This window comes from Leopardus geoffroyi, chromosome X (assembly GCF_018350155.1).
Source record: "Leopardus geoffroyi isolate Oge1 chromosome X, O.geoffroyi_Oge1_pat1.0, whole genome shotgun sequence".
Classification (NCBI taxonomy): Eukaryota; Metazoa; Chordata; class Mammalia; order Carnivora; family Felidae; genus Leopardus; species Leopardus geoffroyi.
This window is the reverse complement of record NC_059343.1, coordinates 15637753-15652579: the sequence shown is the minus strand read 5'-3', so window position 1 is coordinate 15652579 and position 14827 is coordinate 15637753. Positions and strand designations below refer to the sequence as shown.

The following is a 14827-nucleotide window of genomic DNA, read 5'->3' as shown; positions in this document are numbered from 1 at the left end:
TTTGTTTAGCACTGCATATATGGTAAGTTCTCGAGAATACAAACAGAGGCAAGACCAATGTCCCTGCTAGTAAAATTTTCATAGAGAAACAGAAGTCAAATTTGGGGGGTATCTGTTAAAACATTAATGAATCTTTCAAATTTGCAAAATGGAAGAAAATCTATTACTAGATTTTTCTGAAAAATTTACAAGGGTTATCATAACTTACATATGGTAAGCATTCTTATGTTTTTCCAATTTTACAGCATATCAAAGTTTGATGAACGGTGTTGTTTTCTTTATGTCCATGATAATTCTGATGACTTTCAAATCTACTTCTCCACTGAAGACCAGTGTAGTAGGTAAGTTACAGCTGATTGAGGTGTTTGCAAACTAATTATGGCAATTCACTTTTTTTTTAAGGGAGAGAAAGTGTGAGCAGGGGAGGGGCAGAGAGAGAGGCAGAGAGAGAACCTTAAACAGGGTGCACGCCCAGCAGGGAGCCCAATGTGAAGCTCGATCTCACAACTCTGAGATCAGGACCTGAGCCAAAATCAAGAGTTGTATGCTTGGGGCGCCTGGGTGGTGCAGTCGGTTAAGCGTCCGACTTCAGCCAGGTCACGATCTCGCGGTCCGTGAGTTCGAGCCCCGCGTCGGGCTCTGGGCTGATGGCTCAGAGCCTGGAGCCTGTTTCCGATTCTGTGTCTCCCTCTCTCTCTGCCCCTCCCCCGTTCATGCTCTGTCTCTCTCTCTGTCCCAAAAATAAATAAACGTTGAAAAAAGAAAAAAATTAAAAAAAAAAAAAAAGAGTTGTATGCTTAACTGACTGAGCTACCCAGGTGCCCCATGTGGCAAATCAGTTTTAAGGGTCTTTGTTGTGAAAAATATTTGCCTTTTCTGAAATTTTAACTTTAAAAAAGTTACTTTTACAGCTTCATTGAGGGAAGAATCACATACCATGCAGTGTACCCATTGAAAGTGTAAAATTCAGTCTTTTTTAATAAATTCCCAGTTTTGCCACCATCACCACGTTCTAATTTTAGAATATTTTCATGACCCCCAAAAGAAACCTGGTGTCCGTTAACACTTACTCCCCATTTTCCCTCGCCCTAACCCCCCTAACTCCAGCCTTGTGCAAAAACTAATCTACTTTCTGTCTCTGGATTTGCCTTTTCTTGACATTTCATATAAATGTAATCATATCATATGTGGTCTTTTGTGTCTCACATTTTTTACTTATTATATTCCCATGGTTCATCTATGTTGTAGCTTGTGTGGGTACTTCATTCTTCTTGTGGCTGATCATTGTTCCATTGTATGGATATATTTGATTTAACTATTCATTTGAAAGGCACTTGGGCTATTTCCTCTTGTTGGCTATTATAAATAATGCTACTGTGAACCTTAACATGCAAGTTTTTGCATGGACCTGTGTTTTCATTTCTCTTGGAGCTAACTTACTGGGTCTTAGGTAACTCTCTCTTTAACCTTTGAGGAACTGCCAGACTGTTTTCCCACTTGACATTGTCGTCAGCAGTGTACGAAAGTTCTAGTTTCTCCACATCCTTGCTACACTTGTTATTGTCTGTCCTGTTGAGTATAGCCATCCTAGTGGGCAGTAGGTAGAATCTGATTGTGGTTTTGATTTGCATTTCCCTAATGACTGATGATAGTGAGCGTCTTTTCATGAGCTTACCGGCCATTTATATATCTTCTTTGGAGAATGATCTGCTCAAATCCCTTACCCAATTAAAAGAATGTTTTAAACTTTTTATTTTGGGAAAACATTCAGAGCTATAAGAATGTTTCAGAAGGGGCACCTGGCTGGCTTAGTTGGTAGAGTATGTGACTCTTAATGTCAGGGTCGTGAGTTCAAGCCCTACATTGGGTGCGGAGCCTACTTTAAAATTAAAAAAAAAATTTTTTAATGTTTACTTATTTTTAAGAGAGACAGAGACAGAATGCGAGTGGGTTGGGGTGGAGAGAGAGGGAGGCACAGAATCTGAAGCAGGCTAAATTTTTTTAAAATAAATTTTAAAAAAGAAAGTTTCTAATCTGGCCATTTGTAGCAACGTGGATGGAACTGGAGAGTATTATGCTAAGTGAAATAAGTCAGTCAGAGAGAAAGACAGATACCATATGTTTTCACTCATACGTGGATTCTGAGAAACTTAACAGAAGACCGGGGGGAGGGGGAGGGGGGAAAAGTTACAGAGAGGGAAGGAGGCAAACTATAAGAGACTCTTATATACTGAGAACAAACTGAGGGTTGATGGGGGGTGGGAGAGAGGGGAAACTGGGTGGTGGGCATTGAGGAGGGCACCTGTTGGGATGAGCACTGGGTGTTGTATGGAAACTGATAATAAAATTTCTATATATCTATATATAGAGAGATGGATCTATACATATATATGTGTGTATATGTATACATACGTATATATACATATATATGTGTATATATATGTATAGATCTCTCTCTACATATACATGTATATATATGTATATACATATAAAAGAAAATTTCAGAGAAACAGTACAAAGAATTTCCATATGTTTCACCCAGAATTCTCCAGCGTTACTCCTTTACCACATTTGTTTTACATTCCTCTCCATATGCATATGATTATTTTTGTTCTGAACTGCTGAGGAATAACTTGCAGACATAATGCTTCATCCCTCTCGCTACTTGAGTGCATATTTCCTAAAAACAACATTCACTTGTATAATCACAGCACAGCTATCTAATCAGGAAATTAAGATTGATATGGTTCTGTAATCTACAAACCTTATCCCCATTTTACTTACTGTCCAACTAATGTCTTTCACAGCAAAACACGAGATTTTTTTCTCAGCTCTGCACTCCAATCCATGATCATGTGACATTTAATGGTCATATCTGTGTAGCCCCTGTTTATCTTCATCATTGCTTCCTTGTTTTTCTTGACTTAATGCTTCCAAAGAGTACAGGCCATTGATCGTGTGTAGCCCTTCAGTTGGGGGTTGTAGTTTCTCACGATTACATTAGCATCATGCATTTTGGGGAGGAACCTCACAGAAGTGATGTCCTGTCCTTCTCATGAACGACTTCAGGATCTGTACAGTATCTTTGTCTCATTACTGGTGATAATAACTTGGCTTACCTGGTGAAAAGTGGTGTTTGCCAGGCTTCTCCCAACTGCCCATTTTTAATTGCATTATTTGTATTTTTGTTAATGGTTTTAAGGATTCTTTACGTGTTCTGGATACAAGTCCTTTACCAGATATGTGATTTGCAAATAACTTCCCCGACCCCATTCTACAGGTGGTTTTTTCACTGTTGATGATGTTCTCTGCAGCACGGTTTTTAATTTTGATGCAGTTCAATTTATTTTTTGTCTTGTGTTTGTGTTTTTGGTGTCCTGTAAGATTTTGCCTAAGCCAAGGTTTTTTATGGTGCTTCTTTTCTTCTAAGAGTTTTAGCTCTTACATTTAGGTCTCTGGTCGAGTTTGAGCTCATTCTTGTACATGGTGTAAAGTAGGGTGTCCGGCTTCATTCTTTTGCTTGTGGATATGTGGTTGATCCAGCACGTTTGTTGAAAAGACTATTCTTTCACCCACTGCACGGTCTTGGCGGGCTCAGAAAATCAATTGACCAGGGTCACCTGGGTGGCTCGGTCAGTTAAGCGTCAGACTCTTGATTTCAGCTCAGGTCATGAGCTTCCAATTCATGAGTTCCAGCCCCACATTGGGCTCTGTGCTCACAGCACGGAGCCTGCTTGGGATTCTCTCTCCTCCTTTCTCCGTCTCTCCCCTGCTTGTGTGTGTGCTTGCTTGCTCACGCTCTCTCAAAATAAATAAAAGTTTTAAAAAAAGAAAATCAATTGACCATAACCAGAAAAGTTTAGTTCTGGACTTACACTTCTATTCCATTGATCCGTATATCTGTTCTTGGGCCAGTACCACATTTTCTTTCTTGCTGTAGGTTTGTAGTAAGTTAGGAAATCAGGAAATGTGAGTCCTCCCAGCTTTGTTCTTGTTTTTGATAATTACTTTGGGTATTGTGGGTGCTTGCATTTCATGTGAATTTTAGAATCAGTTTGACAATTTCTGCAAAACAGGCATTTATGATTTTGACAGGCATTGCAATGGATATGTAGACCAATTTGAGAAGCGTTGCCATTCTAATCATGTCACGGTAAGCCTTCGATTCCATGAGCATGGCACATCTTTCCATTTGTTTAGGTCTGTAATTTCTTTTGACAGTGTTTTTGTAGTTTCAGTGTACACGTTTTATACTTCTTTAGTTAACCATATACCTAAGTATTTTATTTTTTTGATGCTATTGCAAATGGAGTTTTCTTAATTTCTTTTTTCAGAGTGTTTCTTGCTAGTATATAGAAATATACTTGCTGAACTCATTTAGTGATTGTAATATTTTTATTTTTAAGATTAAAAAAATTTTTTTAATGTCTATTTATTCTGAGGGAGAGAGAGACAGAGTGTGAGCGTGGGAGGGGCAGAGAGAGGGAGACAGAGGATCCGAGGCAGGCTCCAGGCTCTGAGCCGTTGTCAGCACAGAGCCCGATGCGGGGCTCAGACTCAAAAACTGCGAGATCATGACCTGAGCCGAAGTCAGACGCTTAAGCAACTGAACCACCCGGGCACCCCTATGATTTTATTTTTTTTTTAAACCTCTACACCCAGGGTGGAGTTCAAACAACCCTGAGATCAAGAGTCACATACTCTACCAAACAGAGCCAGCCAGGCACCCCAGTTCTCATACTTCTTATTGAATTTCTTAAGATTCTGTGTATACAGGATCATGTGTGCTGCAGATTGATAAAGTTCTTCCTTTCAAACCTGGATGCCTTTATTTCTTTTTCTTACCTGATTGCCCGACCAGTGCAATTGTTGAATACAAGTGGCAAGAGCAGATGTCCTGTCTTCTTCCTGAACTCAGGGGGCAAGCATCCAGTTTTTCACCAGTAAGCATGATGCTCCTGGCGGGTTTTTCTTCCTTCCTTTTTTCCTTCCTTCCTTCCTTCCTTCCTTCCTTCCTTCCTTCCTTCCTTCCTTTTAAGTTTATTTATTTGTTTTGAGAGAGTGCGCAAGAGAGAGTGATGGGAGGGGCAGAGAGAAAGAGAGAGAATATCCCAAGCAGACTCTGTGCTGTCAGCACAGAGCCCGATGTGGGGCTTGAACCCGTGAACCATGAGACCATGACCTGACCCAAAATCAGGAGTCAGACGCTTAACCGACTGAGCCACCCAGGCACTCCATATTTACATAATATTTAAATTGAGGTGTAACATACATAGAAGTGAAGTGTGTAAGGTGCACTTAGGTATATCAGCACCCTAGAAGGTTGCTCGTGCCCCTTTCCAGTCATTAACCCCCCTCCAGTGGTAACTATTTTGATTTCTGTCACCAATGGTTAGTTTTGCCTGTTCTTGACCTTCAAATAAATAGAACCATGAAGTGTTTACTCTTCCTCACTTATTTCTTTTAAAATAATATCCATTAGATTTAGCCATGATCTATGTACCATTTCATCCTTTTTATTGTTGTGTAGTATTCCTTTGTGTGAATATACAGCAATCTATCTGTTCTAGTGGTGAACGTTTATGAATAAAATTACCGTGACCTTTCTTGTACATGTCTTTTGGTGAACATATACCGATTCCTGTTGAGTATATACCTAGAAGTTGGAGTTACTGGGATGTAGGGCAGGTTTATATTCAGCTTTGGTTGATGCTTTCCAAAGCGGGTGCATCACTTCACACTTCCAGCAGCAGTGCACGAGCATTCCACGTGCTCCATACATGGACAAGAAATGGTCATGTCTTTTATATTCTAGTTATTCTGGTGAATTCGTATCATATGTCTCCTAAGAAGTCTGACTCTTGGTTTTCCCAGCTTTCAGAGATTAGAAGAAGCAAAGGTGGGATGGGTTGCAGAAAATAACGTTTTAACGTTTTGTGGAAATTATCTGGAAGTATACAATACCCTTCCCTATGATCGTGTGGGAAAACCATAAAAATTTTGCAAGTCAAATCTCTTGTACGTAAATAAACAACTGCACAAATGTCGGAAGTGGCTGATGTCGCCCAGCAGCATCCATGAGAAAGACCCGGGGGTAATAGTTGATGTTAAGCTTCACCTGTGTCAAGAGAATGATGAGGCCATCTTACACATTTCCTCCTCACCCCTCTCCTTAAGACCTTACTGTTTACAAAGAACTAGAGCATCGACAACTTGAGAGGTGATGATCCCACTATCCTTAGCGCTGATTAGGTCACATCTGGAACACTGGTCTTAGGGCCAGACGAGGAGAGTAATGCAGGGACACCTTTGAAGAATTACCTGCTACTGGAGTGACTTCAAAACAAATCCTGGAGGAAACATTGAGGGAACAAGGAGGAAAGATTTAAAGGGATTTAGTAAATTTACGTACTTTTCTAATGGACTGTTACATAGAAAAGGGATTAATTCTAAGCAGTCTGTGGATGAGACCCACCTAAAAGGAGTCTTAGCTCAATGAGAAGCTTAGCTTCTCATCAAGTTGTCCACGGAATAAGCAAACTTGTGAGGTAATGAGTTCTCTGTCACTGGAGATGTTCAGGCCTCAGTTGGGCAACCAGTTGGTGGGGCTCCTGTATAGAGAGGACTCAAGTATCACATTGAGTATTTGAACTAGATTTGACATAGTACCTTAATGGTACTATGTCATTAAGGTACTATGTCAAATCAAGGAGTAGATTGATTATTCCATGAAATTGTACAAACTTGCTTTATGTAACCACAGTTTAATGTAATAAGGCTAAGGTAAAGCTATGGAGCATGAGTGATGATAATTAGCATCTTTCTGACATTTGCTGTTCTAGGTTTTGCGCTTTGGTCAAAGAGATGATAAGCAACACAATGGGTAGTACAGTGGAGCTGGAGGGGGAAACCGATGGGGACACCTTAGAGGTAAGTCATAGAAGACCTAGAACATGGAAAAAAATATTTATTGTGTCTTTGATGCTGAAAGAAAACATCCCATTTTTTGTGAGAATCCTTCCTATTTAAAAATACTCTAGGATTGGGGCGCCTGGGTGGCGCAGTCGTTTAAGCGTCCGACTTCAGCCAGGTCACGATCTCGCGGTCCGGGAGTTCGAGCCCCGCGTCAGGCTCTGGGCTGATGGCTCAGAGCCTGGAGCCTGTTTCCGATTCTGTGTCTCCCTCTCTCTCTGCCCCTCCCCCGTTCATGCTCTGTCTCTCTCTGTCCCAAAAATAAATAAACATTGAAAAAAAAAATACTCTAGGATGAATGAGCTAGCTATCACTTTCTGTGACTTTCAGAGATTAAGTTGAATATGTCTGTAGAAGAACCTCATTACTTTGGGATCTTCTCAGCCGGAATATTTAAGAAAAATTTGGCATGGACTAAAGTAAAGTTTTATTTTGTGTACAACATATGGATAGGGTTTTCTCTGCTGATTAATAATGTTTGTGAGACTACAAGAGAAATAGTTGGTCAGTTCATTGTACCCATTCATCTATGGGTGGGCATGGGGTTGTGTCCATATCTTGGCTACTGTAAATACTGCAGTAAACATAGGTGTGCATGTATCTCTTTGAATTGGTGTTGTCATTTTCTTTGGGTAAATACCCAGCATTGGAATTGCTGGATCATGTGGTAGTTATATTTTTAACTTTTTTTTTTTTAGTTTATTTATTTTGAGAGAGAGCAAGAGAGCGCACAAGCAGAGGAGGGGCAGAGAGAAGGAGAGACAGAATCCCAAGGAGTCTGCACGCCATCAGTGCAGAGCCCGATGCAGGCCTCAGGTTCACGAACCACGAGATCATGACCTGAGCCAAGATCAAGAGTCAGATGCTTAATCAAGTGAGCCACCCAGGCACCCCTGTTTTTTGAGGAGCCTCCATACTGTTTTCCACAGTATCTGCGCCAGTTTGCCTTCCCAACAGTGTACAAGGGCTCCTTTTTTTCCACATCCTCACCAACACTTATTTCTTATCTTTTTGATAATTGCCAGTCTGACAGGTGTGAGAACCCTGAGCTCTTTTGGGCAACACAGCTCTCGTCCACGGTTACTACAGTGTTAGACGTGTGTTTAAATATTGCACAGTTATTCAGGTTGGCCACTAATTGAGGTCCTCCCATTGATGACAACTTAATGGTATTTTACTATCAAGTTAGTTTGAAATTCATTCTTTGAGGTTTCTTTCAGAAAATATCAAAAGGATTCATTTTAATCATTGACTCACGTACTTGAATTCTTAGTTTAGAATCAAAGTTTGTTGTGGAAATGAACTAAGAGATGCACTTTGAAGGTAACAGATGTGGGGGCCAAAAACGGTGTGAGAGAAAAGGCTTTTGTGGAGCATGCTGATGTCTGGTTAAATCAGACATGATGGGAACCTGTTAGTGATCCTAACTGTCATGAGCATCTTTCAAAGTGTGTGTGGAAGGAACCCACACACGTTCTGTGCACTTCTGTAAGTATGCGCAGCGGATCACAAAAAAGAACAAGTATGGCTCAGCCTAGAGATATGTTGGTTTTAATCATCGAAAAGGACCAACTAGAATGCAGCTGTACAACACCTTTCGATAATGAGATTGGGGGGACAAAACTGCAGTGGCGGTTATAGGCAGAATGTGTGCGGTGTGTTTGGTGCTAAGTCTCTTCTTCTAAAAGGCGGAAGGCCCTGCTTATGTGCTTTGTATTAAGACAATTTTAATTTTTACCGACCTTCAGTTCTTCTCTGGGCTGCAAAAAAGGATCGGTTTCCTGAGAAGGTAATGAGGGATCATGCAGGAGGGCACCTCTTTGGGGCTCTTGGCATGCTTAGAAGCCTTTTTTAAATTGCAGAATTAAGGTGGGGCAGAATCTCCCAACGCTGAGCCCATGAAGTTACCTATGACTCGTAGTTTTGAATTTCTTGGATTCCATTTCATAAAATCATGTTGTTAATATATGAGTAACTGAGTATGACCCTTTTAAAGTCATTACGTATTGAAAATAGCATAACCTAAGGAATGTGACCTGCCCGGGACTCAGATAACATTATTTATAAATAAAAACTTGCAGGACAATGTTTAGGTTTTTATGGGGCTCCACCATAAGTTGTGTGTTTTTTGATCCTGTTGCTTTGCCTTCTTCAGTATGAGTATGACCGCAATGCCAACGGCGATAGGGTCGTGCTGGGGAAAGGCACGTACGGGATCGTGTATGCCGGAAGAGACCTGAGCAACCAAGTGCGAATAGCCATCAAGGAAATCCCAGAGAGAGACAGCAGGCAAGTCGGGGAGGGCCATCCTTGTTGTCAGTTGCCACCTTCACACCCAAACCCTGTGCCCATCAGTGCTGGTGCGGGGGACTGAAGAACGAAGTCATTATGTCATCAAAAAATTGAACATTCTCTCGTGGTAATGGTGATTTGTTGTTCTTTGCGTATCATAAATGGATGGAGAAGACGGAATAACTTTACTTGAAGGCATGTGGAATGCCAAGAGTCCTATCCTAAAAGAAAACTTTTTTATTTCCACTCATCAACTAGGTCTGAAATTTTACATTTTTACATAGCTAGACATTGGCAAATTTTTTTAAATGTGGCTCTGCTTTAATTCACATTGTCATAATTGTAAATGGCTATCATTTTTTTTAAAGCTTATTTCTGAGACAGAGAGAGACAGAGCATGAGCGGGGGAGGGGCAGAGACAGAGGGAGACACAGAATCCGAACCAGGCTCCAGGCTCTGAGCTGTCAGCACAGAGCCCGACGCGGGGCTCGAACTCACAAACCGTGAGATCATGACCTGACCTGAAGTCAGTTGCTCAACTGCCTGAGCCACCCAGGCGCCCTGTAAGTGGCTATTATTTATTCAAATGTATCATTACAGAAAATTAAGTGTGGCAAAAAGAAAATTAGCTTTTTGCAGTACAGACTCTTTTTAATACCCTGCCCTTGAATCTCACCCTCAAAGATTTTGGGTATTTTTTTTTTTTTAACCACCACAACTACTAACTTATTTCTTCAGCATTGTTTTGAGTCTAATTAAATATTTATGCCTTTTTAAATTCACCCCCCCCCCACCAAGTCTAAACAAGAACGTGGCATCATTGACTGTCGAGTGTTTTTGTAGAGAAGCTTCATACACAATAATGGCCACTACGTAAGTGTGGTCACATGACATCTGCGTGTTGCTTTCAGTGCTGGACACTGAGGGACACGTGCAAATATCCCTCCGTCCTGGTGGTCACTGAATCATTAGTTATAAGTGCTTTCTAGCAGCCATAAGACCCTTCATCGTCCCTTTGTTTGTTTATTCACACATTCCTTCATCTGTCCTTTCATTCGTAATGGGATTGCATGTTCTCCTGTTTGAGTTAAAAGGCCGGTCCTGAAATGAACTCCTCTAGCTGCTTCTAAGGCCGAGGAAGATTAAATGACTTTTCCCAGCATGTGAGGAGTCAAGACTAGGATCTACACTCTGGAATTCCTTGTCCAGTACTGTCTCTTAGGGTCATGCTGGATAAGGTACTGCAGTTGTATCGCGGGGAAATTGCTGGCATGTACCACCTCCTTTGACTGGTCGCAGCACTTAAGCTTTTCATTGCCGATAGCTTTTCCTGGGATTTTAGAGCTAGAAAGGATCTTAGACACTGTTTTTGCCCCATTCCCTAAATTTAGAGCTGAACTTAGGCTGTCAACCCTTGCCTGGGGGTAAGAGCGACAGGTGCCATCATAGAGGGGCAGGCAGAATGTTTGTAGGACAGGAGAGGAACTAATTACTTTTCCTGGGTGAGTTGTGGTCTTTGAGGGATGAGTAGGAGCTCGTCTGACAGAAAAGAGGAAGCCCAAAGCGTCCTCTGCTGCGGGAAGAACAGAGCTGTTCAAGCACAGAGTGTATTCAGAGAACAACAGATTACCTGTTGTGACTTGAATGTAGGATGGGGGTGGAGGGCTCTTGAGATGAGGCAAAAATTTTAAAAGATGTAGTTTGACTGGAGTTTGAACTCCTCGTGTGCCATGTTAAGCAATATGGTCTTTATGTGGATTTCATGAAGAGAAGTGATATGATGAGGTATGCAGTTTAGGAAGAGAAAATACGGTGACCAGAGGTTGAATATACTAAAGAAGCCAGACACTGGGTTAGGAGGTCCATAGTGTAAAGTGAGTGTGTGGAATGAGACTCGAGGGCAGCTGAAGAGAGAACCTTCTGGAACGCTACCACTCTTCATGAGAGACAGAGGAAGAGGACCTGCTCAGAGAGGCAAAGGGTAGTTGGAGAGTGTAGACCTAACCATAGCAGCCATTCATCGAGTACCCACCGTACACCAGGCGCTCCATCGGATGCCTGAGAGACGTGACACCGCTTTGGCCTTGAGTGGCCCAGTGTGGCTAGTATTCTTAGGGGAAGCCGGGGACTCTCACGGGAGCCAAGGGAGAGAACATTTGCAGAAAGAAGGAACGGCCAGGAGCAAGACAGGTACTGGCACAGTGCCGTGTGGGCCCCAGGCCGCAGGGATCTGGCAGGTGATGCTGGCTTTGTTTTTCTTCCTAGGTACTCGCAGCCCCTGCATGAGGAGATAGCTCTGCATAAGTACCTCAAGCACCGCAATATCGTTCAGTACCTGGGCTCTGTCTCCGAGGATGGCTACATTAAGATATTTATGGAGCAGGTGCCTGGGGGTGAGTAGTCACTAGGATTCTGGTCTCGTGCTCTGAAATTCATTGATGAAAATATAATATGAACATCATTATCCATCTCGCCACTTAAAAAGTGGCAGACCTGTCGTTTAGATGTGGCGGAACATTTGTTTCTCAGAGGAGTTGGATACAAACTTTTCGATGTCGCAGAGTCTATTGCTGGCTTCATTCAATCATCAAATATTCATTGAGGATCTACTGAGTGCCAGCTGCCGGGCTCAGCGCTGGAGACAGATGAATTAAAGCATAGTCTCCAGCCTTGAAGCTTTCAGTCTGGGAGTTTAAAGATGGCTTGGAGAAGAGGGGACAGAGGTCTTAAAAATGACACTGCAAAATAACATGTTTACTGTGAAATCAAACACCAGTGCTTTCTCCACAAAATCCCCCGTATGCAGGCAGTATTGTGTGGGGGAAGAGTTCCTCTGACCTGGAGCCCGGAGTGTCTAGTTTGAATAGGTCCCTCCATCTGCAGGCTGTGTGTCTTCAGGCAAATTCTTTACCTCTGTGGCCCCCCCGCCCTCGGTTTCCTCATTAAATAAGTGAATTGTAAGGTCAGAGTAATAGGGGCGCCTGGGTGGCTTAGTTGGTTAAATGTCCAACTTTAGCTCAGGTCATGATCTTGCGGTTCTTGGGTTCGAACCCCATGTCGGGCTCTGTGCTCAAAGTGTGGAGCCTGCTTGGGATTCTCCTCCTCTCCCTCTCCTCTCTCTCTCTTTCAAAAATAAATAAAACTTAAAAAAAAAATACCCTGCATTTAAAAAATAAAGTAAAATCGAAGTAATAATAGTTACCATAATGATTGGAGTAGTACTAATTATTGGAACAATAATGACCCTAGCTCAGTGGGTTGTTGGATGGATTAAATGAGATAGTGTATGTAAAGCTTTTAAAATGGTGCCTGACAGAGAGCAAGAGCTCATTAAGTGTTCATTTAAAAAAGTAATAATAAAATTGGGGCACCTGGGTGGCTCAGTCAGTTGAGCATCTGACCCTTGATTTCAGCTCAGGTCATGATCCCAGGGTCATGGGATTGAGCCCCATGTCAGGCTCTGTGCTCTGAGCGTAGAGCCTGCTTAAGATATTCTGTCTCTGTCTCTGTCTCTCTCCTTCCCTCCCTCTCCCCCTCCGCCTCCCCCTTTGCCCCTCTCCCCCATTTGCATGCTCTCTCTTGCTCTCTAAAATAAAAAAAGTAAAAAAACAAAATAAATAATGATAATTATGATCTGAATACAAACACTAAAACTTCAGTTAGAAATCTGTATTCATTCATCTAACCAACAGTTACTAAGAACCTACTGTTCTCTTAAGAGCTTAAATGTGTATCTAGCCAGGCAGTGGGCTAGATTTTGAAGGTTACAATAAAGATAAAATGGTTTGTTCTTCCCTCAAGTTGCTCATAGTCTAGCAGAAAATATATCATTGCTGTTCACATTATTTGATATTCCAAGGGCGAGGTTTAAGGATGGCAGCAGAATTGTAGATAGATGTGCACAAACCCTTTTACATATGGAGAAACTGAGGCAGGTGGCAAGGTTCCTGTAGCACTGTGGAAGGTGTCAAGCTGAGGCTGGCTGCTGCCTGAGGGCCTGCAATGATAACCTCTGAACCAGATGCTTAGAATTGTTTTCTTTGGGCCCAAAGGTTCAATGTTTAGTATAATTGAGTCAGGGGCTGGGGGGATGGTAAGATAGTCCTGCCCCTGTGACCTGGCCCCGAGGGCTTCTCCCAGTGGAGATGGACAGACCCCGGCTTCTCTGATCCCAGTCCCTGTCTCCCTGAATGGCCCCTCATTCTGGTCCTTTCCACCTCTGATTTCCCGGCAAGGTATATACAATGTGGCTTTGACCCAGGCTGAACAGCCGAGACATTCGTGCAGAATCTCCAGCGGGGGGGCTGGTCCTCTCAAGTCCAGAGTGCTTGTTGCACTCTCCTCCTGACTCCGTGAAGCTTAACAGAGCTCTACCCAAAGGGAGCCCCGCTGAATTTTGGAGGTCACAGGGGGTTCCTGTTCATCCTCCATCTCTGGTCCCTTCTCTGGCTGCGCTGCTTGCACATCTGGAAAACAGGCAACAGAGGGAGGAAAGACGCTGCACTTGGCCAGGATGCGGCCATGTTGGTTTGATTGCTTGTGCGAGGTTAGAAATATCACCTCGCTGGGCCACTGGGGTGGCTCAGACGGTTAAGCGTCCAACTCTTGATTTCCACTCATGTCATGATCTCACGGTTCGTGCGTTCAAGCCCCACGTCAGCTCTGCACTGACAGCATGGAGCCTGCTTGGGCTTCACTCTCCCCCCCTCTCTCTGTCCCTCCCCCACTCTGTCTCTCAAAATAAATAAACATTTAAAAAAATACATCACCTCGCTTTATTTCCCTGACTCTTGTGATTGAATCTTCATCAACCTGATGAGTTTTCTGCTGTGTCCATTTCCAGGAAGCCTTTCTGTTCTTTTGCGATCAAAATGGGGGCCAATGAAGGAGCCCACCATCAAGTTTTACACCAAGCAGATCCTGGAAGGCCTTAAGTATCTCCACGAAAACCAGATTGTGCACAGAGACATCAAGGTGCTTGCTCATCTGAGGCAACGAGGTTTCATTTGTGCGTTTCGGACCACATGAGCTGCTGGCTGGCAGTCTGCAAACTGACCAGCTCAGAGAAGGGGAGGAATGGAGCGTGACGGCCCTCAGAGTGCCGAATCGAGTCTTGCTACATACTTGTGACTGTTTCTTCAGGTACAAATCTTGTTTCATGTTAGCTTGTTTAAATCTGCCTTTCAGCATTTGGTGGTTTTTCTTTTCTGAAGGGTGACAACGTTCTGGTGAATACCTACAGTGGAGTGGTGAAAATCTCTGATTTTGGAACCTCCAAGCGTCTTGCAGGAGTGAATCCGTGCACCGAGACTTTTGCTGGTAAGCAGGACAGGGCTTGGTGTGGGCGGCCGTCCCGGAGTTAGGTTTACCGCGCACCTCTGCACGGCAGTTGGCAGTTGAAGTGGACGGCGTCTTGTCCCTGACTTCAGGTGGTGTGAACTTGGTCACAGTGGTGCACTGAGCCAGCTACCTGTGACAGCACTATTGCCACAACTGTCTTGTCTTCACAGGTTGGGTAGGTGTGGTGCTCTGCAGAGGTTTTCTGAGGGTTTCTGACCGCGCA

At 43.0% G+C, this 14827-nt stretch overlaps 1 protein-coding gene across 1 annotated transcript in view; it reads left to right on the top strand.

Annotated features, from left to right (window-relative positions):
- Positions 1–14827, top strand: part of MAP3K15 (mitogen-activated protein kinase kinase kinase 15) — a 124313-nt gene that overhangs the window by 87659 nt on the left and 21827 nt on the right. The window contains exons 13-18 of the mRNA XM_045472971.1: positions 246–341; positions 6843–6930; positions 9128–9261; positions 11530–11657; positions 14108–14238; positions 14478–14583. Of these exons, the coding sequence (XP_045328927.1) occupies positions 246–341; positions 6843–6930; positions 9128–9261; positions 11530–11657; positions 14108–14238; positions 14478–14583 (683 nt within the window). The remainder of the gene's footprint in view (positions 1–245; positions 342–6842; positions 6931–9127; positions 9262–11529; positions 11658–14107; positions 14239–14477; positions 14584–14827) is intronic.